The 13571-nt window shown below is 40.2% G+C and overlaps 1 protein-coding gene across 2 annotated transcripts in view; it reads right to left on the minus strand.

The window, feature by feature from the left end:
* Positions 1 to 13571, minus strand: part of LOC124595962 (Hermansky-Pudlak syndrome 1 protein homolog) — a 154728-nt gene that overhangs the window by 64815 nt on the left and 76342 nt on the right. The window contains exons 6-8 of one of the 2 annotated variants that reach the window (XR_006978270.1): positions 12401 to 12864; positions 3834 to 3976; positions 3642 to 3759 (exon numbers count right to left, since the gene is read on the minus strand). Coding sequence is in view for 1 of the 2 variants with exons in the window: in XM_047134898.1 (XP_046990854.1) it covers positions 3642 to 3755; positions 3832 to 3976; positions 12401 to 12864 (723 nt within the window). In the remaining variant the exon portion in view is untranslated. Of the gene's footprint in view, positions 1 to 3641; positions 3760 to 3831; positions 3977 to 12400; positions 12865 to 13571 lie in introns of both variants that reach the window. The other variant, XM_047134898.1, reaches the window with a different exon arrangement.

The raw sequence follows: 13571 nt of genomic DNA on the forward strand, positions 1-13571 counted from the left end.
TAAAAAGACAGCTATACATTTGAGCTTTCAGCCAGAAGGCTTTCTTCCAAAACAGAAAACACATACACAAGCACAACTGATACACACGATAACTGTGTGTGACCGCTGAGGCCAGAGAAAGTAGTCATGTATGTGTGAATTGCTTTTGTGTGTGTGTGTGTATGTGTGTGTGTTTTCTACTTTAAAAGATGACATTCTGTCTGAAAGCTTCAATGTATAGCTGTCTTTTTGTTGTGTCTTCTGGAATTCAACATTTCCTCTATACACTGACAAGCAATCTATCCTTTTCATAATATTGTAACTGTATTTTCCACTAATTGAAAGTGAATCAGTAACAGACATAATGCAAAAAAGGATGATGACCTTTTTCTGCCATACAGGGTGTTACAAAAAGGTACGGCCAAACTTTCAGGAAACATTCCTCACACACAAAGGAAGAAAATATGTTACGTGGACATGTGTCCGGAAACGCTTACTTTCCATGTTAGAGCTCATTTTATTACTTCTCTTCAAATCACATTAATCATGGACTGGAAACACACAGCAACAGAACGTACCAGCATGACTTCAAACACTTTGTTCCAAGAAATCTTCAAAATGTCCTCCGTTAGCGAGGATACATGCATCCACCCTCCGTCGCATGGAATCCCTGATGCGCTGATTCAGCCCTGGAGAATGGCGTATTGTATCACAGCTGTCCACAATACGAGCATGAAGAGTCTCTACATTTGGTACCGGGGTTGCGTAGACAAGAACTTTCAAATGCCCCCATAAATCGGGGCACATGTTCTAGCAGCACAGGTAAAGTATCCCGTATGAAATCATGATAACGTGCTCCACTGAGCGTAGATGGAAGAACATGGGGCCCAATCAAGACATCTTCAACAATGCCTGCCCAAACGTTCACAGAAAATCTGTGTTGATGACGTGATTGCACAATTGTGTGCGGATTCTCGTCGGCCCACACATGTTGATTGTGAAAATTTATAATTTGATCACGTTGGAATGAAGCCTCATGCTTTGCACTGAAATGAGGATTGACACATTGTTGGATGAACCATTTGCAGAAGTGTACCCTTGGAGGCCAATCAGCTGCTGATAGTGCCTGCACACGATGTATATGGTACGGAAACAACTGGTTCTCCCGTAGCACTCTCCATACAGGGACGTGGTCAACGTTACCTTGTACAGCAGCAACTTCTCTGACGCTGAAATAAAGGTTATCGTCAACTGCACGAAGAATTGCCTCATCCATTGCAGGTGTCCTCATCGTTCTAGGTCTTCTCCAGTCGCGAGTCATAGGCTGGAATGTTCCGTGCTCCCTAAGACGCCGATCAATTGCTTCGAACGTCTTCCTGTCGGGACACCTTCGTTCTGGAAATCTGTCTCGATACAAAAGTACCATGCCACGGCTATTGCCCCGTGCTAATCCATACATCAAATGGGTATCTGCCAACTCCGCATTTCTAAACATTGCACTGACTGCAAAACCACGTTCGTGATGAACACTAACCTGTTGATGCTACATACTGATGTGCTTGATGCTAGTACTGTAGAGCAATGAGTCGCATGTCAACACAAGCACCGAAGTCAACATTACCTTCCTTCAATTGGGCCAACTGGCGGTGAATCGAGGAAGTACAGTACATACTGACGAAACTAAAATGAGCTCTAACATGGAAATTAAGCATTTCCGGACACGTGTCCACATAACATATTTTCTTTATTTGTGTGTGAGGAATGTTTCCTGAAAGTTTGGCCGTACCTTTTTGTAACACCCTGTATATCAAGGCTACCAGAAACTAGGATAGTGAAACAACTATTGAACTAGCTTAGAAAAAATGAAATCAAGAATAACTGGTGCCAAGAGAACTGAGTGATTTAGTGGAGTTAAATATAATAATGTAATACACTGAAAACAGGGAAGAAAAGGTGATACTGAGGGACACAGACACAAGATTTAAACAATAATAAAAAAATTGATGAAACAGTCAAATGTTTTGTGAAATGACTTGTCTAAAAGTAAGAAATAAAGCAGATTAGAGAAATATTTGATACGTCTTTGAATGATACTCAAAATGACGTACAGTAAATGAGATGCCAATTAAGAAATGTTTAACTAAGAATTTTACAGAGTACTAGAGATATATCAAGGCCACATAACAGCAGACTGCACAGTCTACGTAATCCACCACACAAACATCTTCTAGTACTCAATAAAATTCTAAGATTGTAAATTTCACACTGAACTTTAAATTCTCAATGCACACTATTTACTGTACATGATTTTGAGCATTATTCGAAGAAGCATCAAATGTTTTTATTTTATTTCTCACTTTAAGAAAAAGAATTTCACAGAACACTAGACCATTGTTTTATTCCTATTTTTTATTTTCAAATTTTACTCAGAAATAAAAGTGGGAAAAGAATTTTTTGACACCTCATTTGTCTTCTTAGTGTCTGCTGTTCCCAAAATGTCCTAAATGTAGTACCTAAGTCAAAGGAAACCATTTAAAAAATCAATCTGCACATCAATGCACCATTTTGTATGCAAAATAACTGGGCCTGTAGAGATTAATTTTTTGACACCTCATTTGCTTCCCTTGTGTCTTCTGTTCTCAAAAGACCTCTAAATTTTATATTTGATTCAAAGGATGCCATTTTGACAAATAGCATACCAATGTAGCTGTTATGAACAAAATAGCTAGTCTTGATGAGATGAAAATTGTGACACTTCATTCACATTGCTAGAAACAGTTGTTTGCAAAGCAATACTTTTTTTTTATTTTTTTTTTTTTTTTAACTAGACCTCATACTGGTCAATTTGATACCCAATTTGTCCGTTACACTCTCCTCATTTGTCTACAACAATTTGAACAAAATCTATTGTGTAATTTTCCCCTCAAATAATTAATTCTGTATTCTTGACTATCCTTATTCCTTTAAGCAATTTTTTTTTTTCAATACTAGACCTCATGCTGGTCTATTTGATCCCCCATTTGTCCATTTCCTGCTCTTTGTTTGGGTATGAAAGCTCAGACAAAAATTCATTGTGTAATTTCTAACAAATAAAATATTTAAATGAAAATAAACCACCACATAACTGATTATGATAGGACAGCAAGGTCAGAAAGGACGGAAAATTTTTGGGAGCAAGAGAGAGAGAGAGAGAGAGAGAGAGAGAGAGAGAGAGAGAGCTCCAAAGGTGGACCCCTTAGCTCAAAGATTAAGTGTATATGGACAGGTTCAAGTGCTCCAATATGTGCATGAAACATTAGAATACTACTGCGTCAGGTAAGAGATGGAAAATATCTAAGTAACAACCATTAAGAAAAGGCAACATAAGAAGAAAGGACAAAGAAATACATCATAAAGCTGGAGATGAACCAGTGAACTACTGCCACATTAACTTTTCTATATTGTTTTAAAACACAGTGAAGGAAGCACCAATCCAAAAGCTTTCTGGAACCCATCTTGAAACATGAAAGATACTATGGAAGGAACAGGGCTATAGAAATTCAAAGGTAGTAATAAGAGGATGGGCAGTGCACAGATAGCTGACTGTGCAAGGGTATGTAGCTACAATACATGAATAAACTGATGTTCACAATAATGTTAACAGCATAATGTATACGACTTACGGATGCATCTTCAAACCACAAGAAGTATGCATAATTGAATGTTGTATCTTTCCACATAATAGCTAGGTGGCCCTCTTGTAAATGGGCTCGGCTGAAATCCACCATGGACCAGATCTGTAAGAAAAAAATATACTCTTAAAATTCTGCATTTTGCATTTTTAATTAATTGCAACAGAAACTGATACTACACCTTTTTTTTGGTAAGAGTTATCGTTTCTTCAGAGCTGAAGTCAAGACCGGGAGCAGTGATACGGTGATTTGTTCTATCTATATACAGAAAATGTACAAGGCCTGGAAATTCTTCCAAGTATTTGTTGATTGTAAGAGAAGCTCTAGTGTTTCAAGTTAAGAAACAAATAACAAAGCTGACAAAAATGAAAAATGTTAGAAGAAGGAATAATCCTTATAATCAGCAGAGTCACAGTATATTAACAGACAATATTCCACAACTTCAAAATTCATCAATGTTGTTGCATATGGCATTTAAGTAATTAACTAGCCTCATTCTCAAATTTAGAGTGTACTACAATAACACAAAAGAATCCACATTAAATGTTACTTTCTTTGAAAACATAACTTTGCAAATAGTTAACAACATGAACTGTCATTGAAATCCAAACTGATCAGACAAAAAGGGTAGCCATTAACAAGAACACTATGGGAGGACAAAAAGAATTCAAAAAATTAAAGAATTTGATGCTAAAATAAATTTTATGTACAGCACCAATGAAATATAGTAGTGTGACGGAGGTCATTAGTTGCCTTCTGGCATGGCCATCCTTGATGTCTGTAATGCAGCCACTGTGTAAACATGAAGATGGTGGACAAATATTCCATTACATTAATTCATAGCACAGCTCAATACAGAGCTATTACAAATGATTGAAGCGATTTCATAAATTCACTGTAGCTCCATTCATTGACATATGGTCACGACACACTACAGATACGTAGAAAAACTCATAAAGTTTTGTTCGGCTGAAGCCGCACTTCAGGTTTCTGCCGCCAGAGCGCTCGAGAGCGCAGTGAGACAAAACGGCGACAGGAGCCGAGAAAGCATATGTCGTGCTTGAAATGCACTCACATCAGTCAGTCATAACAGTGCAACGACACTTCAGGACGAAGTTCAACAAAGATTCACCAACTGCTAACTCCATTCGGCGATGGTATGCGCAGTTTAAAGCTTCTGGATGCCTCTGTAAGGGGAAATCAACGGGTCGGCCTGCAGTGAGCGAAGAAACGGTTGAATGCGTGCGGGCAAGTTTCACGCATAGCCCGCGGAAGTCGACGAATAAAGCAAGCAGGGAGCTAAACGTACCACAGCTGACGGTTTGGAAAATCTTACGGAAAAGGCTAAAGCAGAAGCCTTACCGTTTACAACTGCTACAAGCCCTGACACCCGATGACAAAGTCAAACGCTTTGAATTTTCGGCACGGTTGCAACAGCTCATGGAAGAGGATGCGTTCAGTGCGAAACTTGTTTTCAGTGATGAAGCAACATTTTTTCTTAATAGTGAAGTGAACAGACACAATGTGCGAATCTGGGCGGTAGAGAATCCTCACGCATTCGTGCAGCAAATTCGCAATTCACCAAAAGTTAACGTGTTTTGTGCAATCTCACGGTTTAAAGTTTACAGCCCCTTTTTCTTCTGCGAAAAAAAAAACATTACAGAACACGTGTATCTGGACATGCTGGAAAATTGGCTCACGCCACAACTGGAGACCGACAGCGCCAACTTCATCTTTCAACAGGATGGTGCTCCACCGCACTTCCATCATGATATTCGGCATTTCTTAAACAGAAGATTGGGAAACCGATGGATCGGTCGTGGTGGAGATCATGATAAGCAATTCATGACATAGCCTCCACGCTCTCCCGACTTAACCCCATGCGATTTCTTTCTGTGGGGTTATGTGAAAGATTCAGTGTTTAAACCTCTTCTACCAAGAAACGTGCCAGAACTGCGAGCTCGCATCAACGATGCTTTCGAGCTCATTGATGGGGACATGCTGCGCCGAGTGTGGGAGGAACTTGATTATCGGCTTGATGTCTGCCGAATCACTAAAGGGGCACATATCGAACATTTGTGTGCCTAAAAAAACTTTTTGAGTTTTTGTATGTGTGTGCAAAGCATTGTGAAAATATCTCAAATAATAAAGTTATTGTAGAGCTGTGAAATCGCTTCAATCATTTGTAATAACCCTGTAGTTTGGAGAAAAGGTGAGTTCTGATGCCATTTATGGTGATGAGAATCAGTAGTGTAATTTTCTCAACTTTCCTGTGCTAAGAACAATGTTTAGATGCATTTTTATCTCAAAAATTATCTTCCTCATTTGTGAAATGAACAACATTATCAGCTGCAGTCAGTTCATGAGGAGATAATTTTATGAGATACCCACTACATATTTGTCTATATTACAATGGATTCAAGTCCCTGTAATGTTAACAACTCATAACACAGGCCCGGTCAAATTTACATCTATTTCTACATCTACATCTACATCTACATCCACATCCATACTCTGCAAGCCACCTGATGGTGTGTGGCGGAGAGTACCTTGAGTACCTCTAACTGTTCTCCCTTCTATTCCAGTCTCACATTGTTCGTGGAAAGAAAGATTGTTGTTATGCCTCTGTGTGGGCTCTAATCTCTCTGATTTTATCCTCATGGTCTCTTTGCGAGATATACATAGGAAGGAGTAATATACCGCTTGACTCCTCAGTGAAGGTATGTTCTCGAAACTTTAACAAAACCTCGTACCGAGCTACTGAGCATCTCTCTGGCAGACTCTTCCACTGGAGTTTATCTATCATCTCCGTAACGCTTTCGCAATTACTAAACGATCCTGTAACAAAGCGTGCTGCTCTCCGTTGGATCTTCTCTGTCTCTTCTATCAACCCTATCTCGTACGGATCCCACACCAGTGAGCAGTATTCAAGCAGTGGGTGAACAAGTGTACTGTAACCTACTTCCTTTGTTTTCGGACTGTATTTGCTTAGGATTCTTCTAATGAATCTCAGTCTGGCATCTGCTTTACCAACGATTAATTTTATATGGTCATTCCATTTTAAATCACTCCTAATGCCTACTCTCTCATAATTTATGGAATTAACTGCTTCCAGTTGCTGACCTGCTATATTGTAGCTAAATGATAAAAGATCTTTCTTTCTATGTATTCGCAGCACATTACACTTGTCTACATTGAGATTCAATTGCCATTCCCTACACCTTGGGTCAATTCGTTGCAGATCCTCCTGCATTTCAGTACAATTTTCAATTGTTGCAACCTCTCGATATACTACAGCATCATCAGGAAAACATCTCAGTGCACTTCTGATGTTATCCACAAGGTCATTTATATACGTATATTGTGAATAGCTACGGTGCTACAACACTCTCCTGTGGGCACACCTGAAATCACTCTTACTTCGGAAGACTTCTCTCCATTGAGAATGACATGCTGCGTTCTGTTATCTAGGAACTCTTCAATCCAATCACACAATTGATCTGATAGTCCACATGCTCTTACTTTGTTCATTAAATGACTGTGCGAAACTGTATCGAACGCCTTGCGGAAGTCAAGAAACACGGCACCTACCTGAGAATCCGTGTCTATGGCCCTCTGAGCCTCGTGAACAAATAGCTAGAGCTGGGTTTCACATGATCGTCTTTTTCAAAACCCATGCTGATTCCTAAAGAGTAGATTTCTAGTCTCCAGAAAAGTCATTGTACTCTAACATAATACGTTCCAAAATTCTACAACTAATCAACGTCAGAGATATTGGTCTATAGTTCTGCACATCTGTTCTACGTCCCTTATTGAAAACGGGGATGACCAATCCCCTTTCCAATCTTTTGGAATGCTACGTTCTTCTAGAGACCTATGGTACACCGCTGCAAGAAGGGGGCAAGTTCCTTCGCGTACTCTGTGTAAAATCGAACTAGTATCCCATCAGACCCAGCGACCTTTCCTCTTTCGAGCAATTTTAATTGTTTTTCTATCTCTCAACCATTTATTTAGTCATCTGTGTGACAATCTAGAGAAGGAACTACAGTGCAGTCTTCCTCTGTGAAACAGCTTTGGAAAAAGACATTTAGTATTTTGGCCTTTAGTCTGTCACCTCTGGTTCAGTACCATTTTGGTCACAGAGTGTCTGGACATTTTGCTTTGATCCACCTACCGCTGTGACATTAGACCAAAATTTCTTAGGATTTTCTGCTAAGTCAGTACATAGAACTTTACTTTTGAATTAGTTGAATGCCTCTCGCATAGCATTCCTCACACTACATTTTGCTTCGTGTAATTTTTGTTTATCTGCAAGGCTTTGACTATGTTTATGTTTGCTGTGAAGTTCCCTTTGCTTCCATAGCAGTTTTCTAACTCGGTTGTTGTACCACGGTGGCTCCTTTCCATCTCTTACGATCTTGCTTGGCACATACTCATCTAATGCATATTGTACGATGGTTTTGACTTTGTCCACTTTGCAGTATATTCCTATATTCCACGCTTAAAATGAGCTGTTGAAACTTTATAAGCGCACATTCAAGGGATACATTGCGCATCTGCTGCAAGTGTCTGCCAGTTCTGTTTTTCCAGCATTTCTGTGACACTCTCTCCCAAGGGTCAAATTAACCTGTAACCATCTGCACTGCCCTTCTTCTTACACTTTCAGTGTCCCTTGCTAGCCCTGTTTGATAGAGGTCCCACACATTTGAGCAATATTCTAGGATGGGTCACAGGAGTGTTTTGTAAGCAATCTCCTTGGTATACTTATCGCATTTTCCTAGTATCCTACCAATGAACTGAAATCTGCTAGCAGCTTTACCTAAAACACAGCGTGTGTGACTGTCACATTTTGTATCTCTACAAACTGTTACATTCAGGTATATGTATGAACTGACTGATCCCAGCAGAGAGTCACTGATATCGTATTGTAGTCATAGAGGATACGACTTTCCTGCCTTTTGTGAAGCACAGAATTTTACATTCCTGAATACTTAAAACTAGCTGCCAAACTTTAAACCACTTGGAAATCTCATCAAGATCTGACTGGATGTTTGTGCAGCATTTTTGGGACAGAACTTCACTATACAAGATTGCATCAGTTGCAAAAATATCTGAGGTTAGAATTGTCTGCAACGTCATTAACATAAAAAATGAACACAAAGGATCCTAACACATTTCTCTGTGGCATACCTGAAGTTACTTCTAATCTGCCGATGACTCTCCGTCTAAGATAATATGCTGTGTCCTCCCTAATAAGAAATCCTTGACCCAGTCACAAATTTTGTTTGCTACTCCATATAACTGTATTGTACTGTACTGTACTGTACTGTACTGTAGAATTCCAATGTGCACTCGGTTTGTCTGCCAGGGGGCCTCATCCAAGATGTGGAGGCAGCTATCGAGCGAACAGGGTGCAGTCGTCTGCAAGTAGTTGCTCACGTCGGCACCAATGATGCCAGTTGCTTGGGTTCTGAGGCGATCCTCAGTTCGTACAGGCAGCTGGTGGATTTGGTGAAGACCGCTGGCCTCGCACGCAGGGTGCAAGCAGAGCTCTCTATTTGCAGCATTGTTCCCAGAGTGGATCGGGGTCCTTAGGTTTGGAGCTGAGTGGAGGGTCTCAACCAGAGGCTTCAACGACTCTGTAATGGTCTTGGCTGCAGATTTCTAGACTTGCTCTATTGGGTGGGAAATTGTAGGACACCCCTAGATAGGTCAGGGGTGCACTACACAAAGGAAGCACCTACTCGGGTAGCAGAGTACTTGTGGCGTGCACATGGGGGTTTTTTAGGCTAGGCAGTAGTGCGAGGTATCCTGATGAACATTCACCAGTCGACATGCAGGCAGCGAAATCAGGACGCGCTCAGTGTAAAGACACTTCAGCTACCAAGATATTAGCAGTAAATTTTCAGTGTGTTCGGAATAAAGTTCCTGAATTTACTGCCCTCCAAGAAGCGTGTGGCGCGCAAATTATTCTCGGGACTGAGACCTGGCTGAACCCTGAGATAGGAAGTTCTGAAATATTTAGTGAGGGTTGGAACGTGTATCGGAAAGACAGATTATACACCGTAGGAAGTGGTGTCTTCATTGCAGTTGGTAAAAATATTGTGTCTACTGAGGTCGAAGTAGAGTGTGATTGTGAAGTTATCTGAACATGTTTAACAGGGCTAGGAGAAATAAATTTAATTGTTGGGTGTTATTACCGGCTACCAGGTTCCACCGTGACAGTTCTAGAATCATTCAAAGGGAGTCTACACTCTGTATCGCAGAAGTACCCGGATCATGCTATATTAGTAGGAGGGGACTTCAACCTACCTAGTATAGACTGGGATGTCTATGGATTCATTACAGGTGGTACAGGCAAGCCGTCGTGTAAATTACTTTTGAACACATTATCCTAAAACTGTCTTGAGCAGCTAAATCGACAGCCAACACGTAATGGAAATATTTTGGATCTGGTACCCTCGAACAGACCAGACCTCATCGATGGTGTCAGTGTTGAGACAGGGATTAGTGATCATGATGTTGTCATTACAACTATGGTTACGAAAGTTACAAAGTCGGTCAAGAAGGCTAGGAGAGTATTCTTACTAGAAAGAGCAGATAAGCAATTGTTAGCATCCCCCTTAGTAAATGAATCGACTTCATTTACTTCTGGTACGATGGACGTGGGAGAATTATGGGCAAATTTTCAACACATTGTAAATCACGCATTGCACAAGTATGTGCCGAAAAAGTGGGTTACGGATGGAAAAGACCCACTGTGTTTTAACAGCGCAATTCAGAGAATGCTCAGGAAGCAAAGACAGTTGCACTCGTGGTACAAGAAAGATCGGGAGAACAAGGACAGGCAAAAGTTAGTAGAGATTCATGCTGCTGTAAAAAGAGCGATGTACGAAGCATACAACCACTACCACTGTCATACCTTAGCAAAAGATCTTGCTGAAAACCCAAGGAAATTCTGGTCTTACGTAAGCGGGTCGAAGGCTTCCATCCAGTCACTCACTGATCAGTCTGGCCTGGCAACGTAAGACAGAAAAACGAAGGCTGAAATTTTAAATTTAGCATTTGAGAAATCTTTCACGCAGGAGGATCGCACAAACATACCGCCGTTCGAGTCTCGTACAGATTCCCATACGGAGGACATAGTGATAGACATCTCTGTGTGAAGCAGCTGAATGGATTGAAAATAAATAAATTGCCAGGTCCTGATGAGATTCCAATTCGGTTTTACAGAGAGTACTCTACTGTATTGGCTCCTTACTTAGCTTCCATTTATCGTGAATCTCTTGCCCAACGAAAAAGTCCCGAGCGACTGGAAAAAAGCACAGGTGACACCTGTATATAAGAAGGGTAGAAGGACGGATCCTCAAAATTACAGACCAATATCCTTAACATCGGTCTGTTGCAGGATTCTTGAACATATTCCCAGTTTGAATATAATGAATTTCCTTGAAACAGAGAAGTAGCTGTCCATGCATCAGGACGGCTTTAGAAAGCATCGCTCCTGCGAAACGCGACTCGCCCTTTTTTCACATGATATCTTGCAAACCATGGATGAAGGGTATCAGACGGATGCCACATTCCTAGACTTCCGGAAAGCGTTTGACTCAGTGCCCCACTGCAGACTCCTAACTAAGGTATGAGCATATGGGATTGGTTCCCAAATATGTGAGTGGCTCGAAGACTTCTTAAGTAATAGAACCTAGTACGTTGTCCTTGATGGTGAGTGTTCATGCAGATGAATAGGAAAAATAATCCCGTAATGTTTGAATACTCCATTAGTAGTGTAGCACTTGACACAGTCACGTCGATTAAATACTTGTGCATAACATTGCAGAGCGATATGAAGTGGGACAAGAATGTAATGGCAGTTGTGGGGTTAGGTGGAGAGTCGTCTTCGGTTCGATGGTAGAATTTTGGGAAGATGTAGTTCATCTGTAAAGGAGACTGCTTATAAAACACTAAAATGACCTATTCTTGAGTACTGCTCGACCGTTTGGGATCCCTATCAGGTCATACTGAGGGAGGACATAGAAGCAATTCAGAGAAGGGCTGCTAGATTTGTTACTGGTAGGTTTGATCATCACGCGAGGCTTCAGGAACTCGGGTGGGAGTCTCTAGAGGAAATGAGGTGTTCTTTTCGTGACTTGCTACTGAGGAAATTTAGAGAACCAACATTTGAGGCTGACTGCAGTACAATTTTACTGCCACCTACTTATATTTCGCGGAAAGACCACAAAGATAAGATAAGAGAGATTAGGGCTTGTACAGATGCATATAGGCAGTCATTTTTCCCTCGTTCTGTTTGGGAGTGGAACAGGGAGAGAAGATGCTAGTTGTGGTACGAGGTACCCTCCGCCATGCACCGTATGGTGGATTGCGGAGTATGTATGTAGATGTAGATTCAATAAAAGCACAGGTGTTGTACTTAGTCAAATACTCTTCTGAAGCCAAGAAAAACTGTGTCTACCTGATAATTTTGATGTATGGTTTTCTGGATACCATATCAGAAAAACACATCGGGTTTTGCATGACTGATGTTTGTGAAATCCATGCTTGTCTGCATGGAGGAGATATTTCTGTTCAAGATAAATCATATATCTATCCTTATTACAGTATTAAATTAGAAAAACCCTTATTAGATACACGCAGTACACAAATGATTTTGTAATTCATTTCATCTCATGCTGTATATACTTTATGGACTTACAAAGAGGAACAATAACATAATTATGTTTATAAAAGGATATGATCCCAACGTAAAGTTTCTTAAGGCTTTGACTTTAAGAAATTCGCTGAAATGAGATAACTTCTGCTTCACATGGTTTGCAACAGTCAACAGCAGTTCCTTCCCTTGGTGCATCAGAGATGTATCCCAGCATGTAAGTTGCAGCATTTCCTTCAATACATCAATGAAGCTAGCTGTACTTGATTCTATTCTGAGTATACACTCACTGTCTTGAGTTTTTATATATTCAATGTATTTTTTCCTTAGGAAGTCCCATTTACTGGTAAGTTTTTTGTAGCTAATTTCTATTTCATGTTTTGAGGAGCGTAGTTTTTTATATCCTTCCAAAATTTTCTTTATACTGGAATCTAAATTATCAAAAGAATGTCTCAGTTCATCTATATCCCTCTGGAGCTGCACATTTTGCAGTTCGTTTATGGCCCCAAAGGCTTCACACAGGCCAGAAGCAACTGAAGCACCATGTGTCTGAAAAAAGGCATAAGTATAGTATAGAAGAATGTATAACAAATGTAAAGTACGTTAACTATCATTATTCATGTACAAGCAACAATAAATACAAATTACTGCTTGTTATTACTGAAAACGCTGTTTTCAGTCCTTTTAAGTGATAGTAGAGCATACCAAATGCATTCACCAAACAATGTATACTTTATGCAATTTATGTTGTTATCATTAGATATTACTGTAGTCAATGAAAGTATTACACCAAAGCTAGTGTCTATGATAACATCATTTTGACCCTCTCCGATTTTTCCATGGTACGGTCTACAAAATCCTGTGTATGTGTGTGTGTGTGTGTGTGTGTGTGTGTGTGTGCTTTCAGAAATTCATTAAATTCATAGAGATGTATGGGATGGCTATTACTTACTATCAGGAAAAACAAATCCTAGTAAAGCAAACAGGCACACTCAAAAATAAAGATGGCAGGTCTATTCCTAATTTTGGATAACACATGTTCCTCCACAGCACAAAGGAAATAATTAATGGAAGAGGCAGTTATTCTGAAGCCAGGAGGAAAGGTTGACACAGATGAATGAAAACACATTAGAGAGAATAGGAGGCGAAGGATACTGCTCAGTAAGAACTGTGCTTTGACCTCTACTGATTCTGACACTTTTCCTTCAATGCTGCCTCCGTTCCTTCCAGGCACCAATCCTGGGAATGCAGGTGGG

This window comes from Schistocerca americana, chromosome 1 (assembly GCF_021461395.2).
Source record: "Schistocerca americana isolate TAMUIC-IGC-003095 chromosome 1, iqSchAmer2.1, whole genome shotgun sequence".
Taxonomy (NCBI): domain Eukaryota; kingdom Metazoa; phylum Arthropoda; class Insecta; order Orthoptera; family Acrididae; genus Schistocerca; species Schistocerca americana.